The sequence below is a fragment of the Scylla paramamosain genome, chromosome 15, assembly GCF_035594125.1.
Source record: "Scylla paramamosain isolate STU-SP2022 chromosome 15, ASM3559412v1, whole genome shotgun sequence".
NCBI lineage: Eukaryota > Metazoa > Arthropoda > Malacostraca > Decapoda > Portunidae > Scylla > Scylla paramamosain.
The window spans coordinates 16,823,512-16,851,011 of NC_087165.1; the positions used below are offsets into that span (position 1 = coordinate 16,823,512).

Sequence of the window (27,500 nt, forward strand, 5' to 3'; positions counted from 1 at the left end):
CACTTGTTTGAAAGAAAGGTGAAATATTAAGAAGTATTAACGAGCACGTAAAACATGGATCGTCGGATCAGACCCTCTTGAAAACGGGTCACTGTGCAGTCCCTGAAGTTCACACATGGCTCCTCGAAAAATCATATCAGTAATTAATTCTCTTGATGTAGCATGGATGCTGATATTGGCCGTTTTGCTAGGTCATGCTTTTGTGCAGAAAAAGTACCAGCAAGGTGCAAGTGAAGCTAGCATCTTTGAAGGTGCTGTCTCTCATAAAAACTATTTAGGAGAGAAAAGCCGTTGACATTTTGAACTAATTTCTCTTTATACAAATTATGAGATTATCTTCTCAAGTCGCATGTGTGAATTTCAGTAAGTTCTGGGCTGAGGCATTGCCACAGCGGAATAATGAAGATACACAATGGAGTCCAGAATCTAAGAACATAAGAACATAAGAAAAAAGGGAAACTTCAAGAAGCCATCAGGCTTATACGTGGCAGTCCCTGTATACCTACCTATTTCCACCTATCATTCCCATCCATAAATCCGTATAATCTTCTCTTAAAGCCTCCTAATGTCTTAGCCCTAACAATTTGATTACAGAGCCCGTTCCATTCATCTACCACTATCTGAGAACCAATTTCTTCCTATCTCTTTCTTAAAACTAAATTTTTCAAGCTTGAACCCGCTATTTCTTGTTCTGTCCTGGTTGTTGAACCTAAGAATTTTGCTTACGTCCCCCTTGTTATAACCGTTATACCACTTGAAGACTTCTATCAGGTCTCCTTTTTAACCTACGTCTCTCTAAAGAGTATAACTTTAACAGCTTCAATCTCGCTTCGTAAGGAATATCCCCCATCCCCAGTAACCTTTTAGTCATTCTCCTTTGTACTGATTCTAATAGACCTATATCCTTCCTGTAATATAGGGACCAGAACTGCACAGTGTAGTCTAGATGAGGTCTGACCAACGCCAAATATAACTTTACTATTGCTTCGAGGCTTCTGCTTTTAACAATCCTAAAAATTAATCTTCATACCCTATTTGCCCTGTTTCTGGCCTCTATGCATTGTTTTCTTAGACAGAGTTCAGAGCTATCTATAACTCCTAAATCTTTTTCGTACCCTGAGCTTACCAGTTTCATTGTATATTGTGTACATACTGTATGTGTTTCCTCCACCTACGTTAAGTACTTTGCATTTGTTGATATTAAACTGCATTTGCCATCTATCCGTCTATTTTTTCATCCTGTCTAAATCTGCCTGCAAGGCGACGGAATCCGATTCTGACCTAATTAATCTACCTGTCTTCTTGTCATCCGCAAATTTATTAACATCACTACTAATTCCACTATCAAAGTCATTGATATAAGCAACAATGGCCCTAATACTGACCCTTGTGGCACCCCACTAATTACATGACCCCACTCAGATTTAGAGCCGTTTATTAGAACTCTTTGTCGCCTGTCGTTTAGCCAGAGTTTCTGTAATCCCTTCCCTGGAAAACATGTCTTCATAAAGCAGGCGCGCGGTGCAACAACGACGTAACCGAGAAATGGAAGTTTCGAGAAAAACGCGCTCAAAGTTAAACACTGATTGCGCACAATAGGATACCCTTAAATAAGTAAGTATTATACATCATTTGAAAGGTCTTGGGTAGTTCTGTTTGGGGATGTAGGTTTCGAAGTGATAGGTGACGATTTTGGGTGGATGACTTACGCGTTAATTAACGCGTATACCGTAGGTAATAATTTTTTTTCCGGATATTGTTTTCATTTGTTAATAATATGTTAGAGCCTATTACACATAGTATTAGGTGAAAGTTTCATGAAGATTGGTACATAAATAAATTTTTTATGAATTTTTTTCCGAGCGTAAAAAATAAAACTTACTCATTACCGGCACGTTATTTCTCCGCACTACGCTCGACTTTGAGCCTTAGTACAGGTGCTTAGATGGTCGAATATGACTTGGCCGACATCACCACGAGACTTTTACACCCTTCTACCACACGGAGCAGGCAAAAACACGAAATCTCAAATTTCACGGTTACGTCGTTGTTGCACCGCGCGCCTGAATATGGACAGCTTATTAAGCTTCGTAGCTGAAAGTGACAAGTTACTAAAAGTGAGAATGGGCTGTAACCACGTTTTCCTGCATTATTTAGTTACCCAGTAGGAAAATTATCAACGGATAAAATCAATATAAAAACATAATTTGATTTAATCATTTTGTAACTTACTAATGAATATAAATGTGTGTGTGTGTGTGTGTGTGTGTACTAGCTCCCCTGTAACTTACCCTTGACACAACAAAAGCAGGGACTGTGACGACATTTGCCGACGATCCAACCATGTTTACAATGCTGCTTCTTGGCGACGCAGTGGCCGAGTCCGTATTTGCACTTTTTGGGACACTTGGCACAACATTTGCACCCTTTCTTGCTGCATCCATTCTTGACTATTGCTTCCTTCTTCTTACATTTTTTCTTGCACTTCCCTCTTTTCTTTTTGCATTTTTTCGTGGAACTCGATCCGCAGCCTTGAAAAAAAAAAGTAACAGAAAATACTTTGTTCATCATAAAAGAATAAAATTATTGATCAATGCCAGACTTCTTATCAACACTCTCTCTCTCTCTCTCTCTCTCTCTCTCTCTCTCTCTCTCTCTCTCTCTCTCTCGTTGAACACACACACACACACACACACACACACACACACACACACATTACTTACCTCCTTTGACACAACATTCACACCTCTTGCTTTTTCCACATTTGCCAGGAATCACCTTCCCCTTGCACTTGCCCCATTTCTTGCAGACTCCTCCGATCTTGACACACTTCTTTTTTTTTGGACACTTCTTCACAATCTTTCTTTTATTTTCAGCCTCTTTTTTGTCATTGTTCCCCCTTCGTTTTGCGTTATTCGTTTTCTTCTTCGATGATTGTTCATCATTACTTTTCATAATTTCTACTTTTCCAGAGGCTTTCTTTTTATACTTGCGTATTTTGCTGCTATGACCTGGTTTGCCACGCTTCTTCGTCTTCTTCTTCTTCTTCTTCCTCTTCGGGAGTCTTTTTCGTGCTTTCTGTTTCTTTTTTGAACTTATGTTGTCATTTCTATTTTCTGTATTTGGTGTCTTAGCTTTATTCTTTGCATTCGCTTTATTTTTTGTCTCTTTTGCTCCTCCAGTGGGTTTCTTCTTTTGCTTTCGTTCATTTTTACGTTTGCCACGCCATTTCTTTTGTGCTCCTTTCTTTGTCTTTCTTTTCCTCCCCGAATTTTCGATGTCTTTTTGTTTTCTCTTCGTCTTCCTACCTTTTTTCTTGGCAGCATCCTTTTTTTTGTCATTGTTCCCCCTTCGTTTTGTTTTATTCGTTTTCTTCCTCGTTGGTTGTTCTTCATCATTACTTTTCATAATTTCTACTTTTCCAGAGGCTTTCTTCTTATACTTGCGTATTTTGCTGCTATGACCTGGTTTACCACGCTTATTTTTCTTCTTCTTCTTCCTCTTCGGGAGTCTTTTTCGTGTTTTCTGTTTCTTTTTTGAACTTATGTTGTTGTCATTTCTATTTTCTGTATTTGGTGTCTTAGCTTTATTCTTTGCATTCGCTTTATTTTTTGTCTCTTTTGCTCCTCCAGTGGGTTTCTTCTTTTGCTTCCGTTCATTTTTACGTTTGCCACGCCTTTTCTTTTGTGCTCCTTTCTTTGTCTTTCTTTTCCTCCCCGAATTTTCGATGTCTTTTTGTTTTCTCTTCGTCTTCCTGCCTTTTTTCTTGGCAGCAGTTTTCGTTACTGGGTCATTATGGACGTTCCAGTTTTTAGCAAAGGCAACTTTCTTGTGTGAGTTATATCCAGTACTTGACTTATCTCCTCTTATCTTCTTCTTTCGTTTGTCGTTATTCCCCTTGTTTGATTTTTTTGCAGCGTTTTTACTAATATCCTGTTTCTCATTTTTGCCTTTTTTGTTCATAAATTTTCGCCGAGCGGTTTTCTTGTTCTTTTTTCTTTGACTACTGGCATTCTTTCGCGTTCCTTTTCGAGGAGAGCTGCAGCAGTAGGGCTGGTTTGCGGGACAGCCAGAAGAAGAAGCAGAGAGAACAGAGCACGCTGAGTTGCTGCTACACTGTCCTCCCACATCCTGACACGCGTTGCCTTCCCTTCCTTTCGCGACCACTCCAGACACCTACAGATGTGATATTTGTTTTTATTTATTAATTATATTATTTGAAAACAATGTGAGCATATGTATCTTAAGTATTTCCCACCTGAAAGAAATGACATCTTAGTATACATAGAAATGGGTTTATTTTAAAGTTCTGTCGTAAATTCTTTTTTGTCTCATTTTTCTTTGTTGCATATTTAAGGATTTTGTGACAACAATTCCTTACTGTTCCCCGTGATTAATTTATGCAGTTCCTACCATCAGTCTACTCCAACTAAATTTCTCAGCCATTCTCTTTACAAGGTGAATCTGTGAAAGCAACATTTGGCAAGTCGTGCCGTCTACATTGGCCAAGGATGTCATTATTGGGATTCACTTGTTGTCTAAGTTTGTCCGCGCACTTGACTACTTCATTCATGACACATATCCAAGCAAACTCTATCCAAGGGTGGATGAATTTCATTCAAGACATCTCGTGTGAAGGCTACATTACTTAGTGGTGTTCCAGAGTTATTTAGTTATTTATAAATGTTTCTGGATGAGGATTAGAAATTACATCCTTAATATCAGTTGTTCTAAGTTTAAATCATGACGCGTAAATTGGTGTTTCTAGTTTATATCATCATTTATTCTATCTTTTATCCCCCCCCCAAAAAAAAAAAGACGACGAATATGTAGTAAATTATGAAGAGAGGTAGAAACTATGTGGAATATACTAGCGAGGGAAAACTAAAATGAAATTAATTAAAAAATAATATAATCAATACGTTATCACCTTTCAAAAGGCACCTGTCGCTATACTTGACAGTAATTCATGAGACAACCGCATTGAAGCTCATTCACAAAATCACCCTCCCCAAGCTCCGATTGAAATCTGAGACTCGTGTTGAGATCATGAATGTTTATTATTTGATAACGATCGAAGAGTTAATGATGAAAATAGCTTTCACATGCATTACTTATTGTGTCAGTTACTGAACTATTACAATTATGAAATGTTGCATGTGCACTTTACAATAGTTACATATTTCTGTACTAATGGATGGCATAGTTTTACGATTTACGAGGTGTATTATGTTGAAAGAGATGTCAACTTAATTATTACCGTATTTTCCTTATTATAATTATTTTATTTTATTTTTATTATTTTTTTGGTGTGTGTGTGTGTGTGTGTGTGTGTGTGTGTGTGTGTGTGTGTGTGTGTGTGTGTGTGTGTGTGTGTGTGTGTGTGTGTGTGTGTGCGTGTGTGTGTATGTGTGTGGTGGGGGGGGACGGATAAGAAAAAGCTTCTTCCGGGTATTCGTTAGTTATTCTGCTTTCAAACTCTTGGATTAGTCCACAGTGAATTCTAGCAAACGGAATTGAAGATAAAATTTGCTAAGTTTAGAGTTCTGTTTTTTAGAGCATGTTGTGGACGTTGCAGGCATTCACTGGTGTTAAGGCGGATCTTTCCGTATCAATCGCTGCTCAAACGAATGCCTACATGTGTCACGCCTTAAACCTTGCATCCTTTGTGGCAAAGAAAAAGAAAGAGAAAAAAAAGTGATAAAAAAGTGTCAGCTTTGTAGTAAAAGAGTAAGTCTACGTAGCTTTCGTATCATTATATACGTATAATTATGTGAATCATTTACTCACACTAAAAAAAAAGAGTATCGTTACACATTCACCTCGATACAAACTGACACCAAAGACGGATCCATTAATGACAGGTTACTCATAATAGTATCCCCGCATATTTGGTGCAATCATACCTACATGAATCAAGTGAATGGCGCTCGTAAATGAAGAGATAAGATATGAGCTGCCAGAGTGTCGGTTCATGAAACACAGGCAGAGCCTTAATCTTACCAACCATGCCGAGAGTAACAGATTGTTGAGTGTGAAACTCGTCGGACCACACTATAACGATTTTACTTTGATTATCTGAACGAAGCTTAACGTGGAGCTTTGATTAAATCTGTTCCTTATTTTTTTCCGCTTTATATGGTGTCAACAATTAAGGTATCACTATCTATCTATCTATCTATCTATCTATCTATCTATCTATCTATCTATCTATCTATCTATCTATCTATCTATCTATCTATATATATATATATATATATATATATATATATATATATATATATATATATATATATATATATATATATATATATATATATATATATATATATATTGCGGAATCGGTGATTTGTAAAAGTCTTAATTTTCACAATGTCGTCACACCAAAGGTAAACCAAGATAGTCACCTGCAGTAGGAGCAGCGACAGCAGCGCCAGGGAACTGCAGCCCCCAATGACCAGCGTGAAAGTCTTCATACCGGATGGAGCGAGGGTCCGACCCGCTGTGTCACGTAGATCTGTTTGGGGCTTATATTTGTTTGAGATACGTGGGTCAGATTCGCGATATATGACACATGTCTGTATGGGGATTCTACCAATGTACGTGATTCAGTAGTGTACAGTATGATTCACTAGCAGGTAACATATGTGAAGGTCGCTGAACTCGCCATCAAAAACAATAAATCATCAGGTGAAAATATGGTGGCCAATGCGGTAGAGTTTTTACACACACACACACACACACACACACACACACACACACACACACACACACACACACACACACACACACACTCACTCACACACTCACTCACTCACAATTTTACTGGATGAAAAAAATTCAATATTAGCAGCTGTGGCTGCTCAACAACAATGCTTTTCTTTTCGATCTTTACCTTGGAATGTTGAGCGTTTCACACATACTTCCCTTCTCATAACCCTTGTTGTATATCAGACAAGCTTGAGCTTTAGCAAAATCCACAATTGCCTTGCTGACACTCACAGCCTTGGGGCATAAGATTCAGACCCTGCTGTGGAGGCTTTCATTAGGGTTTTTGGGTTTTCCCTTTTAGACACCTCGACAGAAGGTTGTCATCTGACAGACGTGTGTGGAGTGAATGCAACACCTTCTACTCCTTTACATTTAGAGTTAGTTGTAGTTTCGTCACAGCATGACTTGGCTTCCTGATGGGAGATGTATTCTGCTTGCCAGCCTTCTTCAGGGTGTCCTCGTTGACAGCTTTCTAGCCCAAAGCAGTGAGGTTGAGTAGCCATACATCGCTTTGTAACATAAAAATGATTAATAAAATCGGTCAAAAAAATTGGATGGGTACAAATTTGTTTACATGTCAGCGCGACGCACTATTGAGCAGGATCTTTAATTAAATACCAGCTTATAAATTACGCAAAATACGCGCGTAGAGAAACAAAAATCTGGGGAATGATTGACAACGCGTGTGAGATACTTTTGGGCTATCTCGTTTTTTGTTGATGGGCGATTTTCTAACCCAATTTGCTATATCCCAATCCTTAACAGAAACTTGTTTAGATATGTCAGGAAAATATTTAATCCAGAGGTTAAAATAGATGGTTATACACTATTCTATAAAGACATGGAAAACATGAGAGGGGGTGGCGTCGTGCTGTACATTAGGACACATTACAATATTGTATAAACAGCAGAATTAAAACTGATAGCAAAATAGAGTCGATTTGGGTAAATATTAAGGAAGGATCAGTCAGTAGTACTGGGATTAGTGTACAGGCTACCGAACAGTACAAAGGAAATTAACACCTCACTATGGCAGAAAATAAATGGAGCAGGCAGGTACAGTCAAGTATGTATGATAGGAGATTTTAATTTTAGGAACATCGGCTGGAGCCTGATGATGAGTAACAATGAAGCAGATGAATTTCTTAAGATAATTTAGGATATTTCTCCAACTAGTCAAAAACTCCTTCATTAACAGAAAGTGTCAAAATCTTTCAAGCTCTAACTCCCCTCGTGACTTCTGGCATCTATCCAAAAATATCTCCAATAACTTTGCTTCTTCTTCTTCTTCTTCTTTCCCTCCTTTATTTCAACCAGATGGGACCACTGCTATCACATCTATTTCTAAAACTGAACTCTTCGCTCAAACCTTTGCTAAAACTCTACCTTCGACGATTCTGGGCTTGTTCCTCCCTCTCCTCCACCCTCTGACTACTTCATGCTACCTATTAAAATTCTTCGCAATGATGTTTTCCATGCCTTCGCTGACCTAAACCCTCGGAAGGCTTATGGACCTGATGGTGTCCCTCCTATTGTTGTCCGAAACTGTGCCTCCGTGCTTGCACCTTGCCTAGTCAAACTATTTCAGCTCTGTCTGTCAACATCTACCTTTCCTTCTTGCTGGAAGTTTGCCTACATTCAGCCTGTTTCTAAAAAAGGTGACCTTTCTAACCCTTAAACTACCGTCCTATTGCTTTAATTTCCTGCCTATCTAAAGTTTTTGAATCTATCACCAACAGGAAGATTCTTAAATCTGTATCACTTCACAACCTTCTTTCTATCTGATCGCCAGTATGAGTTCCGTCAAGGCCGCTCTACTGGTGATCTTCTGGCTTTCCTTACTGAGTCTTGGTCATCCTCTTTTAGAAATTTTGGTGAAACTTTTGCTGTTGCCTTGGACATATCAAAAGCTTTTGATAGTCTGGCACAAAGCTTTGATTTCCAAACTATCCTCCTACGGCTTCTGTACTTCTCTCTGTAACTTCTTCTCAAGTATTCTTTCTGATCGTTCTATTGCTGCTGTGGTAGACGGTCACTGTTCTTCTCCTAAATCTATTAACAGTGGTGTTCCTCAGGGTTCTGTCCTGTCACCCACTCTCTTCTTATTATTCATCAATGACCTTCTAAACCAAACTTCTTGTAATATCCACTCCTACGCTGATGATACCACCCTGCACTTTTCCACGTCTTTTCATAGACGTCCAACCCTACAGCAAGTAAACATTTCACGTAAGGAAGCCACAGAAAGCCTGACCTATGATCTTTCTAAAATTTCTAATTAGGGCAGAGCAAACTTGGTACTGTTCAATGCCTCAAAAACTCAATTCCTCCATCTATAAGTTCGACACAACCATCCAGACAATTATTACTTCTTCTTCAATGACACTCAACTGTCCCTCTCTTCTACACTGAACATCCTCGGTCTGTCCTTTACTTATAATCTGAACTGGAAACTTCACATCTCATCTCTAGCTAAAACAGCTTCTGTGAAGTTAGGTGTTCTGAGACGTCTCCGCCAGTTTTTCTCACCCCCCAGCTGCTAACTCTGTACAAGAGCCTTATCCATCCATGTATGGAGTATGCTTCACATGTCTGGGGGGGTTTCCACTCATACCACTCTTCTAGACAGGGTGGAATCAAAGGCTTTTCGTCTCATCAACTCCTCTTCTCTAACTGACTGTCTTCAGCCTTTCTCTCATCTCCGTAATGTTGCATCTCTAGCTGTCTTCTACCGCTATTTTCATGCCAACTGCTCTTCTGATCTTGCTAACTGCATGCCTCCCCTTCTCCTGCGGCCTCGCTGCACAAGACTCTTCTTTCTCTCACCCCTATTCTGTCCACCTCTCTAATGCAAGAGTTAACCAGTATTTTCAATCATTCATTCCTTTCTCTATAAACTCTGGAACTCCCTACCTCCTTCTGTATTTCCACCTTCCTATGACTTGAATTCCTTCAAGAGAGAGGTTTCAAGACACTTATCCTTCAATTTTTGACTACCGCTTTGGACCCTTTTCTGGGACTGGCATCTCAGTGGGCTTTTTTTTTTTTTTTTTATTATTGAATTTTTGTTGCCCTCGGCCAGTGTCCCTCTTACATAAAAAAAAATATATATTAGAACCCAAAAGGAGAATAATATTCCAGATTTGATTTTAATTAACAAGGAGGAAGTAGTCACGCAGGTAGAGGTAGGTGGACAGCTAGGTAATAGTGACCATTGTGAAATTAGGTAGAAATTTAAGTGGGAGGAAACTTTAAGAAGCAAAAACACTTGTAAAACACATGACTTTAGGAGAGCAAAGGAGTTGACTGGCAACGGATGGAGGGGGAGGTAAGGTCCAGGACGGAGTTGAGAGAGTTAAGGCAGGGTGAGGGAGGTGAGGTGGTGTGTGGGGGTGAAGAACTGAAGGAGGGGAGAAATGTCCGGAATTGCTAGAAGAGGGGAGAAGTGTCCGGAAGGGTCGGAGGATTGAGAGATGGGGAGGTATGTGTGAGTATGTTGGAGGGTCAGGTCATGCTGAGATGGGCGAGGTGAGGTCGAAGCGAGTAGAAGTGGAGAGGATGGAGGGGGCCGAGATGAGAAGCTTAGGGGAAGTGAATGTACATGAGTTGTATAAATATTTCATTGATAAATTACATACAAGACAGTTAGCAAACATCCCTTATAGAACAATAAGATCACACAAGAATGACCCTAAATGGATGACTGTTACCTTAAAACGCTATATATGGCGGAAGAGAAGAATATATAAGAGATTAAAGGCAGGAGAAGAGGTTTTAAGGCCACAATATAATAAATTAGAACGGTCAGGAGGTTTATGAGGAAAGCTAAAAACAATTATGAATTAAAGGTAGCCAGACAGGCGAAGACGGAACCCAAGGGAATTTATCAGGTATATAGGACTGGAGACTGGAGACTGGAGACTGGAGAAACAATAGGTCCATTAAAGGCAGCAGATAGGAAGCTGGTTAGTTCTGAGGAGGGGATTAGTAAAATTCTGAACGAGTATTTTTTAACTATCTTCACCGAGGAAAACATGCAGGAAATGCTGAATAGTGAAGAGATGTTTAGAGCAGAAGAGAATGAAAAGCTGACAAATATTACCATAACTAAGGAGATAGTGGAACAGGAGATAAATAAGCTTAAAAGTTCAAGACACTAGGATCAGATGAAATATATTTTAGAGTACTTAAGGAATGCAAAGAGGTTATTAATGAACCGTTAGTTTCTGTCTTTAGTAAATCACTTGACTCAGGTGAGGTACCAGTAATGTCGAGGCAGGCGAATGTCGTAACCATCTTTAAGAAAGGAGATAAACCTTTAACATCTAATTATAGATCTGTCAGCTTAACTTCTATTGTAGGTAAAATAATGTAGTCAGTAACAGCGAAGAACATTAGGGAACATTTAGACAAACATAAATTGATAAATCAGTCACAGCTTGGCTTCACGAAGGGGAAGTCTTGCCTGACGAACTTGTTAAGTTTTTACAGTAAAGTTTATGAGGTGGCATATAATGGTGATAGTTATGACATCCTATATCTGTACTTTAGTAAAGTGTTTGACAAGATACCCCATCAGAAGCTCCTGAGAAAGGTTAGTGCGCATGCGATAGATGGGAAGGTGTTAGACTGGATAAAGTTGTGGCTAAGTGACAGGTGACAAAATAATAAACGGATCTAAATCCGAGTGGAGTCAAGTAATTAGCGGGATGCCACAAGGATCAATTTCAGGGACACTGTTGTTTTTCAATATATACCAATGACTTGGATAGTGGAATTAATAGTGATGTTAGTAAATTTGCGGATGACACGAAGATAGGTAGATTAATTAGGTCAGAATCGGATGCCATCGCCTTGCAGGCAGATTTGGATAGGATGAACGAATGGACAGACAGATGGCAAATGCAGTTTAGTATCAACAAATGCAAAGTACTTACCGTAGGTAGAGGAAACCCACACAGTAGGTACACAAAAAACAACGAAGCTGTGGTAGGTTCAGAGTACGAGAAAGATTTAGGAGTTATAGTTAGCGTTGAACTCCGTCTAAAAAAGCAATGCATAGAGGCCAGAAATAGGGCAAATAGAGTATGAAGATTAATTATTAGGAGTGTTAAAAGCAGAAGCCTCGAAGTAATAGTAAAGTTATATTTGGCGTTGGTCAGACCTCGTCTAGACTACGCTGTGCAGTTCTGGTCCCCACATTACAGGAAGGATATAGGTCTATTAGAATCAGTACAAAGGAGAATGATTAAAAGGTTACTGGGGATGGGGGATATTCCTTACGAAGCGAGATTGAAGCTGTTAAAGTTATATTCTTCAGAGAGACGTATGTTAAGAGGAGACCTGATAGAAGTCTTTAAGTGGTATAACGGTTATAACAAGGGGGACATATGCAAAATTCTTAGTTAAAAAAAAAAAAAAAGATAGGAAGGAATTGGTTCTCAAACAGAGTGGCGGATGAATGGACTCAGTAATCAAGTTGTTAGTGCTGAGTCATTAAGGAGCTTCAAGAGAAGATTAGACAGATTTATTGATGGAGATTATAGGTGGAAATAGACAGATGTATTTTATATGGGGACTGCCGTGTGTAGGCGAGTGGTTTCTTGCAGCTTCCCTTATTTCTTATGTTCTTATGTGACCTTCTATCTGATCACCAGTATGGGTTCTGTCGAGGGCGCATTACTGGTGATCTTATGGCTTTCCTTATTGAGTCTTGGTCATCCCCTTTTAGAAATTTTGGTGAAACCTTTGCTGTTGCCTTAGACATATCAAAAACTTTTGATAGTCTGCCACAAAGCTTTGATTTCCAAACTACCCTTCTACGGCTTCTTTCCTTCTCTCTGTAACTTCATCTCAAGTATTCTTTCTGACCCTTCTGTTGCTGCCGTGGTAGATTGTCATGTGTTCTTCTCCTAAATCTATTAACAGTGGTGTTCCTCAGGGTTTTTTCCTGTCAGCCACTCTCTTCTTATTATTCATCAGTGATTTTCTAAACCAAACCTTGTCCTATCCACTCCTACGCTGATGATACCACCCTGCACTTTTCCACTTTTTTTTTTTTTTTTTTGTAAATGTCCAATCCTTCAGGAAGTAAACAGTTCACACAGGGAAGTCACAGAACGCCTGACTTCTGATCTCTCTAAAATTTTTTATTAGGGCAGAGCAAACTTAGTATTTTTCAGTGTCTCAAAAACCTGTTTCCTCCATCTATCAACTCGATTCACCCTTCCAGACAACTATCTCCTCTCCTTCAATGACACTCAACTGTCCCCTCTTTTACGCTGAACATCCTCGGTCTGCCCTTTAATTATAATCTAAACTGGAAGCTTCTCATCTCATCTGTAGCTAAAACAGCTTCTATGAAGTTAGACGTTCTAAGTCGTCTCCTTCAGTTTTTCTCACCCCCAAAGCTGCTAACTCTGTACAGGGGCCTTATCCGTCCATGTATGAAGTATGCTTCACATGTATGGGAGGCATTCCACTCATACCTCTTTTGGACAAGGTGGAATCAAAAGCTTTTCGTCTTATCAACTCTCCTCTAGCTAACTGTCTTCAGCCTCTTTCTCATCGCCGCAGTGTTGTAACTCTTGCTATCTTCTACCATTATTTTCATGCCAACTACTATTCTGATCTTGCTAACTGCATGCCTCCCTTCCTCCCGTGGCCTCGCTGCACAAGACTATTCTATCTCTCATCCCTATTCTGTCCACCTCTCTAAAGCAAGAGTTATTCTCGATCTTTCATCTTTTTCTTTGGTTAACTCTGGAACTCTCTGCCTGCTTCTGTATTTCTTCATTCCTATGACTTGCACTGTTTCAAGAAGTAGGTTTCAAGACACTTATCTTGTAATTTTTGACTACCGCTTTTGACTGCTCGGGGACCGGCATCTCAGTGGGCTTTTTTTTTTTTAATTAGTTTTGTTGCCCATGGCCGGTACCCCATCTACATTATATATATATATATATATATATATATATATATATATATATATATATATATATATATATATATATATATATATATATATATATATATATATATATATATATATATATATATATATATATATATATATATATATATATATATATATATATATATATTCCTTAATCATTCGCGAGATCAGAAGCAATGAGAGGTAAGAAAAGGCCAGACAGGAATATGTGATAACAGCTTTCTGGAGATGAATTAGGTCCTAGTATATTTTCCGTAATAAAGATAAGTAGGTAACTGATCATTTAGCTATATTATGTCACACTTTATTATAAGTTATAGTTAGCTCAGATCTTTGTCAGGGAAAATGATGCATATAAACTACACATAAAGCAAACCGTGCATCAGGAAGTCCAAAGTAATATTAAATTTATATTTAGCGCTAGCCAGGCTTTATCTAGAATATGATGTACATATTACCGGAAACGATAGTTCTGTTAAAGCCAGTAAAGAGGAGAATAGCTGCAAAAGATACAAGGAATGAAAAATATTCCTTATGGGATGAGATACGGACTTGAAAATCTACATTCCTTAGACAGGCAATGATTAATGTTTATAGCCCGGGATAAAATGTTAACACTGATTGTAGAATATATACATAATATACAATTTATGATTATGTGAAAATTCACTTGTTAAATAAAATTTGAATAGTTATATAAAAAATGAAAGCTTAAAATTTCAATTTTGTCATGGTGCAATTAGAAATGAAAAGTGATCACGGGTAATCACAAAAAAAAAAAAAAAAGAGAATCAAATATATCAATAACTCTAGCCAAAAACATGAAAAGTACATATCTTGTATAATATAACTGTATATAAAACTAGATAGAAAAGCACTGCCATGTATATCATATCTTTTGTACAAGTATAATCACTGAAACACTCATATGTCTCTAGAGATATATAATTATTAGTTATTTCAAATGCAGATCACGTAAATATGATCATGTACAAAGAATTTCATGATCGCACTCCACTTCGCGGCTAATCCAACGCCAGACTGACTTTAAACTCAAAATAACAAGACTTCCTACTGATTGGTTGGCTGCATCAGCTGGTGTAAATGATAAACCAATAACAGGGCTGGATGCACGACGCGTTCACTCACCGAAGTAAAGAAAAAGGCTCGGCAGGAAGGGGAGATTTGAAGTGAGTATAAGGAGTGATCTAACAGACATATCTAGATAACATAAGGGATATAGCAAGGGTGGCAAAAACAGACTCCTCAGTCCTCATGGCCAAAATAACAGGTTCAAGCTTGATAGAATGATTTAAAAAAAGAGATAGAAAGAAATTGGTTCTTAAACAGAGTGGCAATGAATGGAAAGGAGGGAAGAGAGTGTCCCCCGGTGAGGTGCCGGCAACTATTTTTAGCTCACTGATGTAATGAGAACAAATAAGTTACTAGAGACGCACTCATTCTGTCTCACCAGCCAAGTGTTAACAGCACACTGAAATGTCTGGAGTGTAGCAGCGTTGTGGATCTCCTGTCGCACCAGACTTCGACAGCCTAACCCTAGCGTACCTAGGCAGGAATGTCTCGTTCCTGGCGAAGGGCACGGTTAGTTGCTGTTTCCTCGAGTGGGCGTCTCTGGTGGTGTGAGGATAAGGCGTCGTAGTCGTAGTCGTCGTCGTTCTCTCTCTCTCTCTCTCTCTCTCTCTCTCTCTCTCTCTCTCTCTCTCTCTCTCTCTCTCTCTCTCTCTCTCTAATATTTGGCTGCTTATAATAATAACATGTATATAATCACTGGATATCATATAAATATTTTGTCAAGTATTTGAATACGAACGCAGAACAAGAAGCCTGCAACACTGTCGTAGAAGTGAGAGCCACAATAATGTGTTTTGCCACTTCGAAACTGTAAAATACCCTTTGCGCAGTTGAATTCCTTATTCCTTTCCATATTAAATATCCGAACCAGTACAAGAGATTCACAATATACATGGGATATGCAAGAACGTGTTTGTGAACTCATCAGAATTGTTGGTATTAGACAGAAGAAATGCATTAAATTAATAGATTGTGCTAGTTCATATTTCTGTGAACAACGAAGCATTCTAAAATTGATAGCAAATACTTTCTTCGCACATGTCCTACTCCCATTATAGGGTTCTTCAACTTACAGCTCTCCTAAATAAGGTGGAGTGAAGAGCTTTTCGTTTCATTGACTCCTCTCCTCCAACAGACTGTCTCGAATCTCTTACTATCTTCTATCGTTATTTCTTTTTCTGTAATAGTTAACTGCATGCACAACACTGTCTACTTACTCTTATCCCACGTTCCTAATTCAAAAGTTAACTGGTATCTTTATTCTTTCATACTTGTCCACTGTTTCACTAAGGAATTACTCTTCTTTTTATTGTTTTTATTTCTTCTTATGACGTGAACTGTTTTAAAGAAAGGAATATTAAGACACCTCAGAAACTAAATTGATTCTTTCTTTGTTTTCTTACTTTGACTTTTTTTTTCTAGGCTGATTTCTCTGACCCATGAAAAGTGAGCTTTATACACTATGGAAATATTTTCAAGAATTTTCATTTGCACAATATTCTTCTTGGATAAAAAATCTTATTTTTGTGGCAATTTATACAACAAAATGAATATCCTTTTCCAAAATAAACCAAGGAAAAAATTGACAATATGTGCTTCTCGTATTACGACTGCATTTTCATGATGGAACTGATCACTGTTTTTTTTTTTTTTTTATGTAGGAAGGATACTGGCCAAGGGCAACAAAAATCTAATAAAAAAAAATGCCCACTGAAATGCCAGTCCCTTAACAGGATCAAAGCAGTGGTCAAAAATTGGTGGATAAGTGTCTTGAAACCTCCCTCTTGAAGGAATTCAAGTCATAGGAAGGTGGAAATACAGAAGCAGGCAAGGAGTTCCAGAGTTTACCAGAGAAAGGGATGAATGATTGAGAATACTGGTTAACTCTTGCGTTAGAGAGGTGGACAGAATAGGAGTGAGAGAAAGAAGAAAGTCTTGTGCAGCGAGGCCACGGGAGGAGGGGAGGCATGCAGTTAGCAAGATCAGAAGAGCAGTTGGCATGAAAATAGCGGTAGAAGACAGCTAGATATGCAACATTGCGGCCGTGAGAGAGGGGCTGAAGACAGTCAGTTAGAGGAGAGGAGTTGATGAGACGAAAAGCTTTTGATTCCACCCTGTCTAGAACAGCAGTATGAGTGGAACCCCCCCAGACATGTGAAGCATACTCCATACATGGACGGATAAGACCCTTGTACAGAGTTAGCAGCTGGGGGGGTGAGAAAAACTGGCGGAGACGTCTCAGAACACCTAACTTCATAGAAGCTGTTTTAGCTAGAGATGAGATGTGAAGTTTCCAGTTCAGATTATAAGTAAAGGACAGACCGAGGATGTTCAGTGTAGAAGAGGGGGACAGTTGAGTGTCATTGAAGAAGAGGGGATAGTTGTCTGGAAGATTGTGTCGAGTTGATAGATGGAGGAATTGAGTTTTTGAGGCATTGAACAATACCAAGTTTGCTCTGCCCCAATCAGAAATTTTAGAAAGATCAGAAGTCAGGCGTTCTGTGGCTTCCCTGCGTGATATGTTTACCTCCTGAAGGGTTGGACGTCTATGAAAAGACGTGGAAAAGTGCAGGGTGGTATCATCAGCATAGGAGTGGATAGGACAAGAAGTTTGGTTTAGAAGATCATTAATGAATAATAAGAAGAGAGTGGGTGACAGGACAGAACCCTGAGGAACACCACTGTTAATAGATTTAGGAGAAGAACAGTGATCGTCTACCACAGCAGCAATAGAACGGTCAGAAAGGAAACTTGAGATGAAGTTACAGAGAGAAGGATAGAAACCGTAGGAGGGTAGTTTGGAAATCAAAGCTTTGTGCCAGACTCTATCAAAGGCTTTTGATATGTCCAAGGCAACAGCAAAAGTTTTACCAAAGTCTCTAAAAGAGGATGACCAAGACTCAGTAAGGAAAGCCAGAAGATCACCAGTAGAGCGGCCTTGACGGAACCCATACTGGCGATCAGATAGAAGGTTGTGAAGTGATAGATGTTTAAGAATCTTCCTGTTGAGGATAGATTCAAAAACTTTAGATAAGCAGGAAATTAAAGCAATAGGACGGTAGTTTGAGGGATTAGAGTGGTCACCCTTTTTAGGAACAGGTTGAATGTAGGCAAACTTCCAGCAAGAAGGAAAGGTAGATGTTGACAGACAGAGCTGAAAGAGTTTGACTAGGCAAGGTGCAAGCACGGAGGCACAGTTTCGGAGAACAATAGGAGGGACCCCATCAGGTCCATAAGCCTTCCGAGGGTTTAGGCCAGCGAGGGCATGGAAAACATCATTACGAAGAATTTTAATACGTGGCATGAAGTAGTCAGAGGGTGGAGGAGAGGGAGGAACAAGCCCAGAATCGTCCAAGGTAGAGTTTTTAGCAAAGGTTTGAGCAAAGAGTTCAGCTTTAGAAATAGATGTGATAGCAGTGGTGCCATCTGGTTGAAGTAGAGGAGGGAAAGAAGAAGAAGCAAAGTTATTGGAGATATTTTTGGCTAGATGCCAGAAATCACGAGGGGAGTTAGATCTTGAAAGGTTTTGACATTTTCTGTTAATGAAGGAGTTTTTGGCTAGTTGGAGAACAGACTTGGCATAGTTCCGGGCAGAAATATAAAGTGCATGAGATTCTGGTGAAGGAAGGCTTAAGTACCTTTTGTGGGCCACCTCTCTATCATGTATAGCACGAGAACAAGTTGTGTTAAACCAAGGTTTAGAAGGTTTAGGACGAGAAAAAGAGTGAGGAATGTACGCCTCCATGCCAGACACTATCACCTCTGTTATGCGCTCAGCACACAAAGACGGGTCTCTGACACGGAAGCAGTAGTCATTCCAAGGAAAATCAGCAAAATACCTCCTCAGGTCCCCCCAACTAGCAGAGGCAAAACGCCAGAGGCACCTTCGCTTAGGGGGATCCTGAGGAGGGATTGGAGTGATAGGACAAGATAAAGATATGAGATTGTGATCGGAGGAGCCCAACGGAGAAGAAAGGGTGACAGCATAAGCAGAAGGATTAGAGGTCAGGAAAAGGTCAAGAATGTTGGGCGTATCTCCAAGACGGTCAGGAATACGAGTAGGGTGTTGCACCAATTGCTCTAGGTCATGGAGGATAGCAAAGTTGTAGGCTAGTTCACCAGGATGGTCAGTGAAGGGAGAGGAAAGCCAAAGCTGGTGGTGAACATTGAAGTCTCCAAGAATGGAGATCTCTGCAAAAGGGAAGAGGGTCAGAATGTGCTCCACTTTGGAAGTTAAGTAGTCAAAGAATTTCTTATAGTCAGAGGAGTTAGGAGAGAGGTATACAGCACAGATAAATTTAGTATGAGAATGACTCTGTAGTCGTAGCCAGATGGTGGAAAACTCGGAAGATTCAAGAGCGTGGGCACGAGAGCAGGTTAAGTCATTGCGCACATAAACGCAGCATCCAGCTTTGGATCGAAAATGAGGATAGAGAAAGTAGGAGGGAACAGAAAAGAGGCTACTGTCAGTTGCCTCAGATACCTGAGTTTCAGTGAGGAAAAGAAGATGAGGTTTAGAAGATAAGAGGTGGTGTTCTACAGATTGAAAATTAGATCTTAGACCGCGAATGTTGCAGAAGTTAATGAAGAAAAAGTTGAGGGGGGTGTCAAGACACTTAGGGTCGTCGACGGAAAGGCAGTCCGACCTGGGGACATTTATGGTCCCCTCCCCAGATGGGGACTCCGAGGCTGGTGTAGGAGTCGCCATGATTTTAAAAATTTTTGAGTGAAGGGTGTGTGTGTTATTAGGAGCTTGTAGTTTTGTGTGGAGGAAGAGAGTTGTCTTTAGAGGGCAGGCTGTGACTACCCCCTTGTGTTGTGAGACACAAAGGGAAACGTTCAGTGAGGTCACAGCTGGGTTTAATGATAAGTTCACAGCACCCCCTGAACAGTGCCTTAGACCTCACTGGGAGTAATTATCGTTTCGGCAGGTGTCTACTGCCTCCTCCTTCAATACCTTGCGTCCCTCATTCAGATCACGGGAGCTCCGCATTTCATGACAGCTGTGGAGAAATGCTTAAACCATGGCAGAGGAATAGAAAAGGTAGGTAGTGCATTATTAGATCTCTCTCTCTCTCTCTCTCTCTCTCTCTCTCTCTCTCTCTCTCTCTCTCTCTCTCTCTCTCTCTCTCTCTCTCTCTCTCTCTCTCTCTCTCTCTCTCTCTCTCTCTCTCTCTCTCTCTCTCTCTCTCTCTCTCTCTCTCTCTCTCTCTCTCTCTCTCTCTCTCTCTCTGTCTCTCTCTCTCTCTATATATATATATCCATCTTATTAATCATGATTAATGATAATGAATCTGAGGGGTTTGTATATGTGGGTAGCATCCCTTTATATTTTAAGTAAGAGGGGGAACCGGCCAAAGACAACAAAATTGATAAAAAAAAGAATGTCCGCAGTCAATCCCCCCTAAAAGAAAAAAAAATTAATAATTAAATAAATAAAAATAATAATAAAAAAATAATATCAAAAGAATGATCAAAAGTTAAAAAAAGTGTTGTGTCCATCATAAATAAATAAATAAATAAATAAATAATCCAGTCATTGGAAGAGGGAATTACTGAAACAGACAGAGTTCCAGAGTTTACCAGTGAAAAGGATGAAAGTTTGTCAATAGTGGTTAAGTCTTGCATCAGTAAACGTGAACGCGAAGAAAACATGGAAGGAAAGCTGTGTGATAAGAAACCTTATAAGTTTAAAAAAGAGAAAGCAATTTTAGTAATAATGAAAAAAACAAAATAAATAAATACGAAAAGCCATTTCTCAAAACAGAAACTCTTCTAACATTCACTAATAGGAAAGTTTCTTTTCTTTGCAAAATCATAGGCCTATAGAGTTACCTGCAGCAGGAGCAGCGACAGTAGCGCCAGGGAGCCGCAGCCCCCAGCGACTAGTGTTAAAGTCTTCATACCGGATGGGACGAGGGTCCGACCCGCTGTGCTGCTTAGGATAGTTTTGGACCTTTAAGTATATGAGGCATGGGATCGGGATATGCGCGTGATTCAACGGCGCATGCCCAGATGCAGCGGTAGGCTCGCTGAACATTTCCCTTTGTGTCCCACAAAACAAGAAGGCAGTTGCAGCTTGCCTCCTTATGTCGTGGGACCCTTCAATTAAACTTCAAAATTTTATGGCGATTCCTACAGCCTTGGAATCCATCTGGGAAGGGGACCACAAATGTTCCCGAATCAGACTGCTCTTCTTCTGGTATCGATCCTCGGTGTCTTGACACCCCTCAACTTCATAACTTTTGCAACATTTGTGGCCATATATCTAATTTTCACCTTATATCTAATTTTCAATCTGTAGAACACCACTTCTTCTCTACTAAACTTTTTTTTCTCACTGAAATGCAGGTGTTTAAGGCAACTGACAGTAACCCCATCTCTGTTCCTCCTACTTTCTCTATCCTCATTTTCAGTCCAAAGCTTAATGTTGTATCTATTAGTGCAACAACCCAACTTGCTCTTGTGCCCATGCATTTGAATCTTCCAAATCATCTACCAACTGGCTATGACTACAGAGCCAATCTCAAACTAAATTTATTTATGCTGTATACCTCTCACCTAACTCCTCTAGCTATAAAAATTCTCTGACTATTTGATTTCCACAGTGGAGCATATCCTGACTCTCTCTCCCCTTTCACAGAGATCTCCCTTCTTGGAGACCACCAGCTTTGGCTTTCCTCTCCCATCATTGATCAATCTGGTGAACTAGCCTCTAACTTTGCTATCCTCCACAACCTACAGCAACTGGTGCAACACCCTATTTGTATTTCTGACTGTCTTGCAGATATGCCCAACATTCCTGACCTTTTCCTAACCTCCGACCCCTCGGCTTATGCTGTCATTATATTCTTTGTTGGGCTCCTCCAATCACAACTTCATTATCTGTATCTTGTCTTATCACTCCAATTCCTCCTCAAGATCTTCCAAAACTGAGGTGCCTGTGTGCTGAGCACCTAACAGAGGTGATAATGTCTGGCATGGAGGTGTACATTCCTCAGTACATTCCTCACTCTTTTTCTCGACTTGAACTTTCCAAACCTTGATTTAACACACCCCGTTCTGGTGTTTTACATGATTAATTGGTGGCCCACAAAAGATACTTAAGCCTTTCATCACCTGAATCTCATGCACTTTATATTTGTCTGGAATCATGCCAAGGCAAACCTCCAACCTCCTTATCAATAGAAAATGTCAAAATCTTTCTAGGTGTACCTCCTCTCATGACTTCTAGCACCTCAGCAAAAATACCTCTAATAACATTACCGTATCTTTCCTTCCTTTATTTCAACCTGATGGCACCACTGGCATCACATCTATCTCTAAAGCTGAATTCCTTGCTAAAACCTTTGCTAAAAACTCTGTCTTGGAGGATTCAGGGCTTGTTCCTCTCTCTCCTCCACACTCTGTCTATCAACATTTATCCTTCCTACCTGCTGGAAGTTTTCTCATATCCAGCCTATTCCTTAAAACGCTGACTGCTCTGCTTTGCTTTCATGTCTCTCGAATGTTTATGAGTATATCCTCAATTGGAAGATTCTTACACATCTACCACTTCACAACCTCATATCTGATCATCAGTATGGGTTCTGTCAAGGTCACTCTACTGGTGATCTTCTGGCTTTCCTTACTGAATTTTGGTCATCTTATTTTAGGGATTTTGGTGAAACTTTTGCTGTTGCCCTTAGACATATCAAAAGCTTTCGATAGAGTCTGACACAAAGCTTTTTATTTCCAAATTGCCCTCCTACAGCTTCTATCATTCTCTCTGTAACTTCTGTTCAAGTTTTCTTTCTGACTGTTTTATTGCTGCTGTGGTAGATGGTCAATGATCTTTTAAGTCTATTAACAGTGGCGTTCCTAAGGGTTCTGTCCTGTAACCGACTCCTGTGGTGATGCTATTACCCTGCACTTATCCGTCTTTTCATAGACATCCAACCCTTAAGGAATTAAACAGGAAAATTATACAGGAAAGTCACAGAATGCCTGACTTCTGACCTCTCTAAAATTTTAATGGGGCAGAGCAAACTTAGTATTATTCAATGCCTAAAACTCAATTCCTCCTTCTATCAACTCAACACAATCTTCCTGACAACTATCCCCTCTTCTTCAATGACACTCAACTGTCCCCCCCTCTTCTACACTGATCATCCTCAGTCTATCCTTTACTTATAATCTAAACTGGAAACTTTGTATCTCATCTTTAGCTAAAACAGCTTCTATGAAGTTAGGTGTACTGAGTCATCTCTGACACTTTTTCTCATCCCCCTAGCTGCTAACTCTGTACAGGAGCCTTTTCCATACATGTGTGGAGTATGCTTGACATGTGTGGGGGTTCCACTCATATTGCTCTCCTAAATAGAGTGAAATCAGAAAGCTTAGTCTTATCAACTCCTCTCCTCTAACTGATTGTCTTCAGCCTCTCATCAAAATGCTGCACCTCTTACTGTCTTCTACCACTAATTTCAAGCTTACTGCTGTTCTGATCTTGCTAACTGCATGCCTCCCCTCCTCCTACAGCCTCAATGCACAAGACTTTCTCTCATCCCTATTCTGTCCACCTCTCTAATGCAAGAGTTAACCAGTATTCTCAATCATTCATCCCTTTTTTCTGTCTACCTTTATTTTCTCCTTATTATGACTTGAACTCTTTCTAGTGGAAGGTTTCAAGACACTTACCCTCTGTTTTTTTTTTTTTCTATCTAGAATCTATTTGGGAATTGGCATCCAAGCGGGTCTCTTTTTTGTCCTCAAAATTTTTGTTGCTCTTGAGCAGTCGCCAATGGATGTATATGATAGTATGAGTAGCACAGTAGAGGCATGAGAGCAATAATATTTGTCATTTTTTCCATAACAAAATTGTCAGTGGTTTGCCCCTTTATTCAATCTTGCCTGGGGTGCTGGGGGGGAGAGAGAGAGAGAGAGAGAGAGAGAGAGAGAGAGAGAGAGAGAGAGAGAGAGAGAGAGAGAGAGAGAGAGAGAGAGAGAGAGAGAGAGAGAGAGAGAGAGAGAGAGAGAGAGAGAGAGAGAGAGAGAGAGAGAGAGAGAGAGAGAGAGAGAGAGAGAGAGAGAGAGAGAGAGAGAGAGAGAGAGAGAGAGAGAGAGAGAGAGAGAGAGAGAGAGAGAGAGAGAGAGAGAGAGAGAGAGAGAGAGAGAGAGAGAGAGAGAGAGAGAGAGAGAGAGAGAGAGAGAGAGAGAGATTAATGCTCCTAATGAGTAAGTAATTTTGACAGTTAATTTACATATATATACCAATAACTAGCTTGTTTTCAAATGAAAGTGTTATATTTAAATTTTAATGTCTTAGCAACTGATTTTTGTGTGATGCTTAACACCAAAAACAATTTTGCATGTACATATTTTTGAAAATCGCAAGAATACTTCCTCCACAAACCATGTTTATGCTTTATTAGGTTATGTTAGGTTATTAGTAATTATACTGCTGTGGATAATGAAACTTTGACAAAACAATAATATAATATCAGCACTAATCCATGTTCATCCCTGAATAATTATTACTATTTGTGAAGGAAATATTCTTAAGAATTACATAACCTCATTATATGTAATACTTTGCCAGGAACGCTGCTTGAACACATTGGAGGATTTAAATAATTGCTGTACACCCAATGCTGCATGTTCTTGATTCTTCATCAAGGCCAAGTGCCTGTGGTGAACTTTTCAGCTATTGCTTTGTGGTTATTGGCAGATTCATTGGGGCTTGAGCTGCCCCTGGTTGAGGAATATTTCAGTTTTGAAGCTGACAGCTCCAAAGTTGGGAAAGCGAGGCAGCTTCTGTATGGATGGAGTGTAGGGGGAGAGGCTGCTACAAAAAACAGGAGGTTGTGAGTAGATTACCTTTGAGCAACTTTACCAATACACCACTTTCATGACTTTCCTACACTTGAGACAATAAAATCTTCAAGCCTTATACAAGAGTGCAGTGAATGGTTTATCTGGATAGTGGCATACTATTAGGATTTCACGGTATCTATACAGCTGATCCCTCCAATCATGAGCTGCTACTCGTAAGGCCATTCCTGAGGCCGCCAATTGCAACTTTCCACTGTGGGTTCATTTGGACTTTTCATTTGTTTTTGAGATGTGTCAGGTGTCCTGAGAGAAGCTCACAGTCATTTGTTAATATGGCTACCCAGTGGAGGGAGGTAAAGTGAACAGTGTCAGTGTTCAGCAGGAAAAGAAGTCACTATGTGAGATATTTAGCAATTGTAATGATTAAGGTGTGATATACAGACATAAGGAAGAGGTTCCATGTGTTTATTAAGGAAGCCACCAAACTGTACCCACCTCCATCACCGAGAATCTCCACACCACACCAGTAAGGCATAACAGTTTAATTTTTGAGATCCCTTGTTACATTTGGTTATGCTAGGTTAGGTTAGGTTATGTTATGTTAGGTTATGCTAGGTGAGGTTAGATTAGCTTAGGTTATGCCAGGTTAGGTTAACGTCCTAGTGGAGGGAGTCCAGGGGGTGAGCGTAGCCTCACCGGCTAGGTTAGGTTATGCAAGGTTAGATTAACGTCCAAGCAGGAGGGGTCTAGGGGATAAGATAGGTTAGGGAAATTCGAAATATTGAGGTAAATTTCCTTAGATTTTTTAACTCCCTTATTTCACTTATTTTTCATCCCCACTAAAAAATCCGATTCCCCACAGGCCCCCAAGCTTGTCTGAGGGGTTGAGGGGGTTGGGATGAAATGTGGACGACGGATCAGTGAAGATACTCTTTTTTTTATCAATATTTAGTATATTAATAATGATCGTATAATATATATATATATATATATATATATATATATATATATATATATATATATATATATATATATATATATATATATATATATATATATATATATATATATATATATTACCAGCGGTTTGTGAATTAAGGAAAGTGATCTACAGAGCCTTACCAGACGCAGGCGACGGAGACAAGCGGCGGAGGAGTGATCCACGGCCTCGGCGGCTCTTGTGGTAGCAACAGCCGGTGATCCACCATCCATGTTCTGGTACCCCAGGTTTATTTGCCGTCAATCTGCTGGTGGCGCGGCCGGACAACACTGTAGCAATGACACTGGTCCTCGGGGCACGGTCTGAGCGCCTATAAAGGCCGGGTTTGGTACGGGAATTTAGTCTATTAGCGCTATTTAGTCTATTAGTCTATTAGTTATCACTATCACGCCGCCTATAGTTTCGTACACGTCATTGGCTCGGGAGAGGCTCGAACACAATTATCCGTTTCAATAATGCTAAATATATATACCACCTCCCCACCAGAAAAAATTTTCTTTTTTCTTCTTTAATTTTTTTTTACGATTCTTATTAATTATTACTTTATTGTTAGCTTTATTTTCTATATGTATGATGTTAAAGTCGTAGTAACTACCATACGTATAAATAATGCAGTGACCATTTTCTGAAGCACTGCGCCGAAACTCCACTATTTTCAAAAGGCTCCAGATGAAGTGGTACTCTTTTCTAAGTGTTTTTTCATGGTTTTAATGACAGATTAACAACATTTTTACTCTATGAAGAGGAGACACACCCATAAAAACTCTGCTAATCATTTATGTGGCCTTTGAAAAAAGTCGTGGTAAGAGAGCAACGTTTCAGAAGATGGGCCATTATGCTTTGTCATACTTTTAATTCGCAACGTGTTTTTATCTTCAGTATGATTTCACCATGAAAGAAAATAAAGGAGGCCGGAAGGGACGAGTGTGTTCACCACAAAGTGCGTCTAATGTCTGTAATCTGGTGTCCTGTACTGTTAATCATAATTACGTTTGATGTCTGATATCTGTTTTCATCTAATACTCTGCATTCTAACTGACTGTCTTCAGCCTCTCTCTCATCGCCACAATGTTGCATCTCTTGCTATCTTCTACCGCTACTCTCAAGCAAACTGCTCTTCTGATCTTGCCAACTTCATGCCTCCCCTCCTCCCACGGCCTCGCTGCACAAGACTTTCTTCTTTTTCCCACCCCTATTCTGTCCACCTCTCTAATGAAAAAGTTAACCAGTATTTCCAATCATTCATCCCTTTCTCTGGTAAATTCTGGAACTCCCTGCATGCTTTTGTATTTCCACTTCCTATGACTTATATTTCTTCAAGAGGGAGGTTTCAAGACACTTATCCTTCAATTTTTGACCACCGCTTCGGACCCATTCGGGGACCGGCATCTCAGTTTTTTTTTTTATTAGATTTTTGTTGCCTTTGGCCGGTGTCCCTCCTACATAATATATATATATATATATATATATATATATATATATATATATATATATATATATATATATATATATATATATATATATATATATATATATATATATATATATATATATATATATATATATATATATATATATATATATATAAACACCAATCTTCTTTCGTAATGATTATACAATATATCTCATCATCCTGTTCGTTATCAATTTAAGCACAATATTGCAATTATATAAAATGTGGTCAGAATTGGTAGTCATTTTTTTTCATACTCGTATATATAAACAGACGTTACTTTAAACAAAATTGGTTGGATATTTGGTTATGTTGAAATAGTAATTCAAGCAGTAGTTTATTTTGCATTACACGCAGAAGCACGCAGCGTAGTATAACACAGGATAGACTGCATTCTTCAGCCCAGTCTTCTCGAG

At 39.4% G+C, this 27,500-nt stretch overlaps 1 protein-coding gene across 1 annotated transcript in view; it reads right to left on the bottom strand.

Annotated features, from left to right (window-relative positions):
- Positions 1 to 13,687, bottom strand: part of LOC135107535 (mucin-2-like) — an 18,662-nt gene extending 4,975 nt beyond the window's left edge. Inside the window, exons 1-3 of the mRNA XM_064017500.1 lie at positions 6,408 to 13,687; positions 2,724 to 4,176; positions 2,292 to 2,531 (exon numbers count right to left, since the gene is read on the bottom strand). Coding sequence (XP_063873570.1) covers positions 2,292 to 2,531; positions 2,724 to 4,176; positions 6,408 to 6,476 — 1,762 coding nt within the window. The 5' untranslated portion in view covers positions 6,477 to 13,687. The remainder of the gene's footprint in view (positions 1 to 2,291; positions 2,532 to 2,723; positions 4,177 to 6,407) is intronic.
- Between the last annotated feature and the right edge of the window lie 13,813 nt (positions 13,688 to 27,500).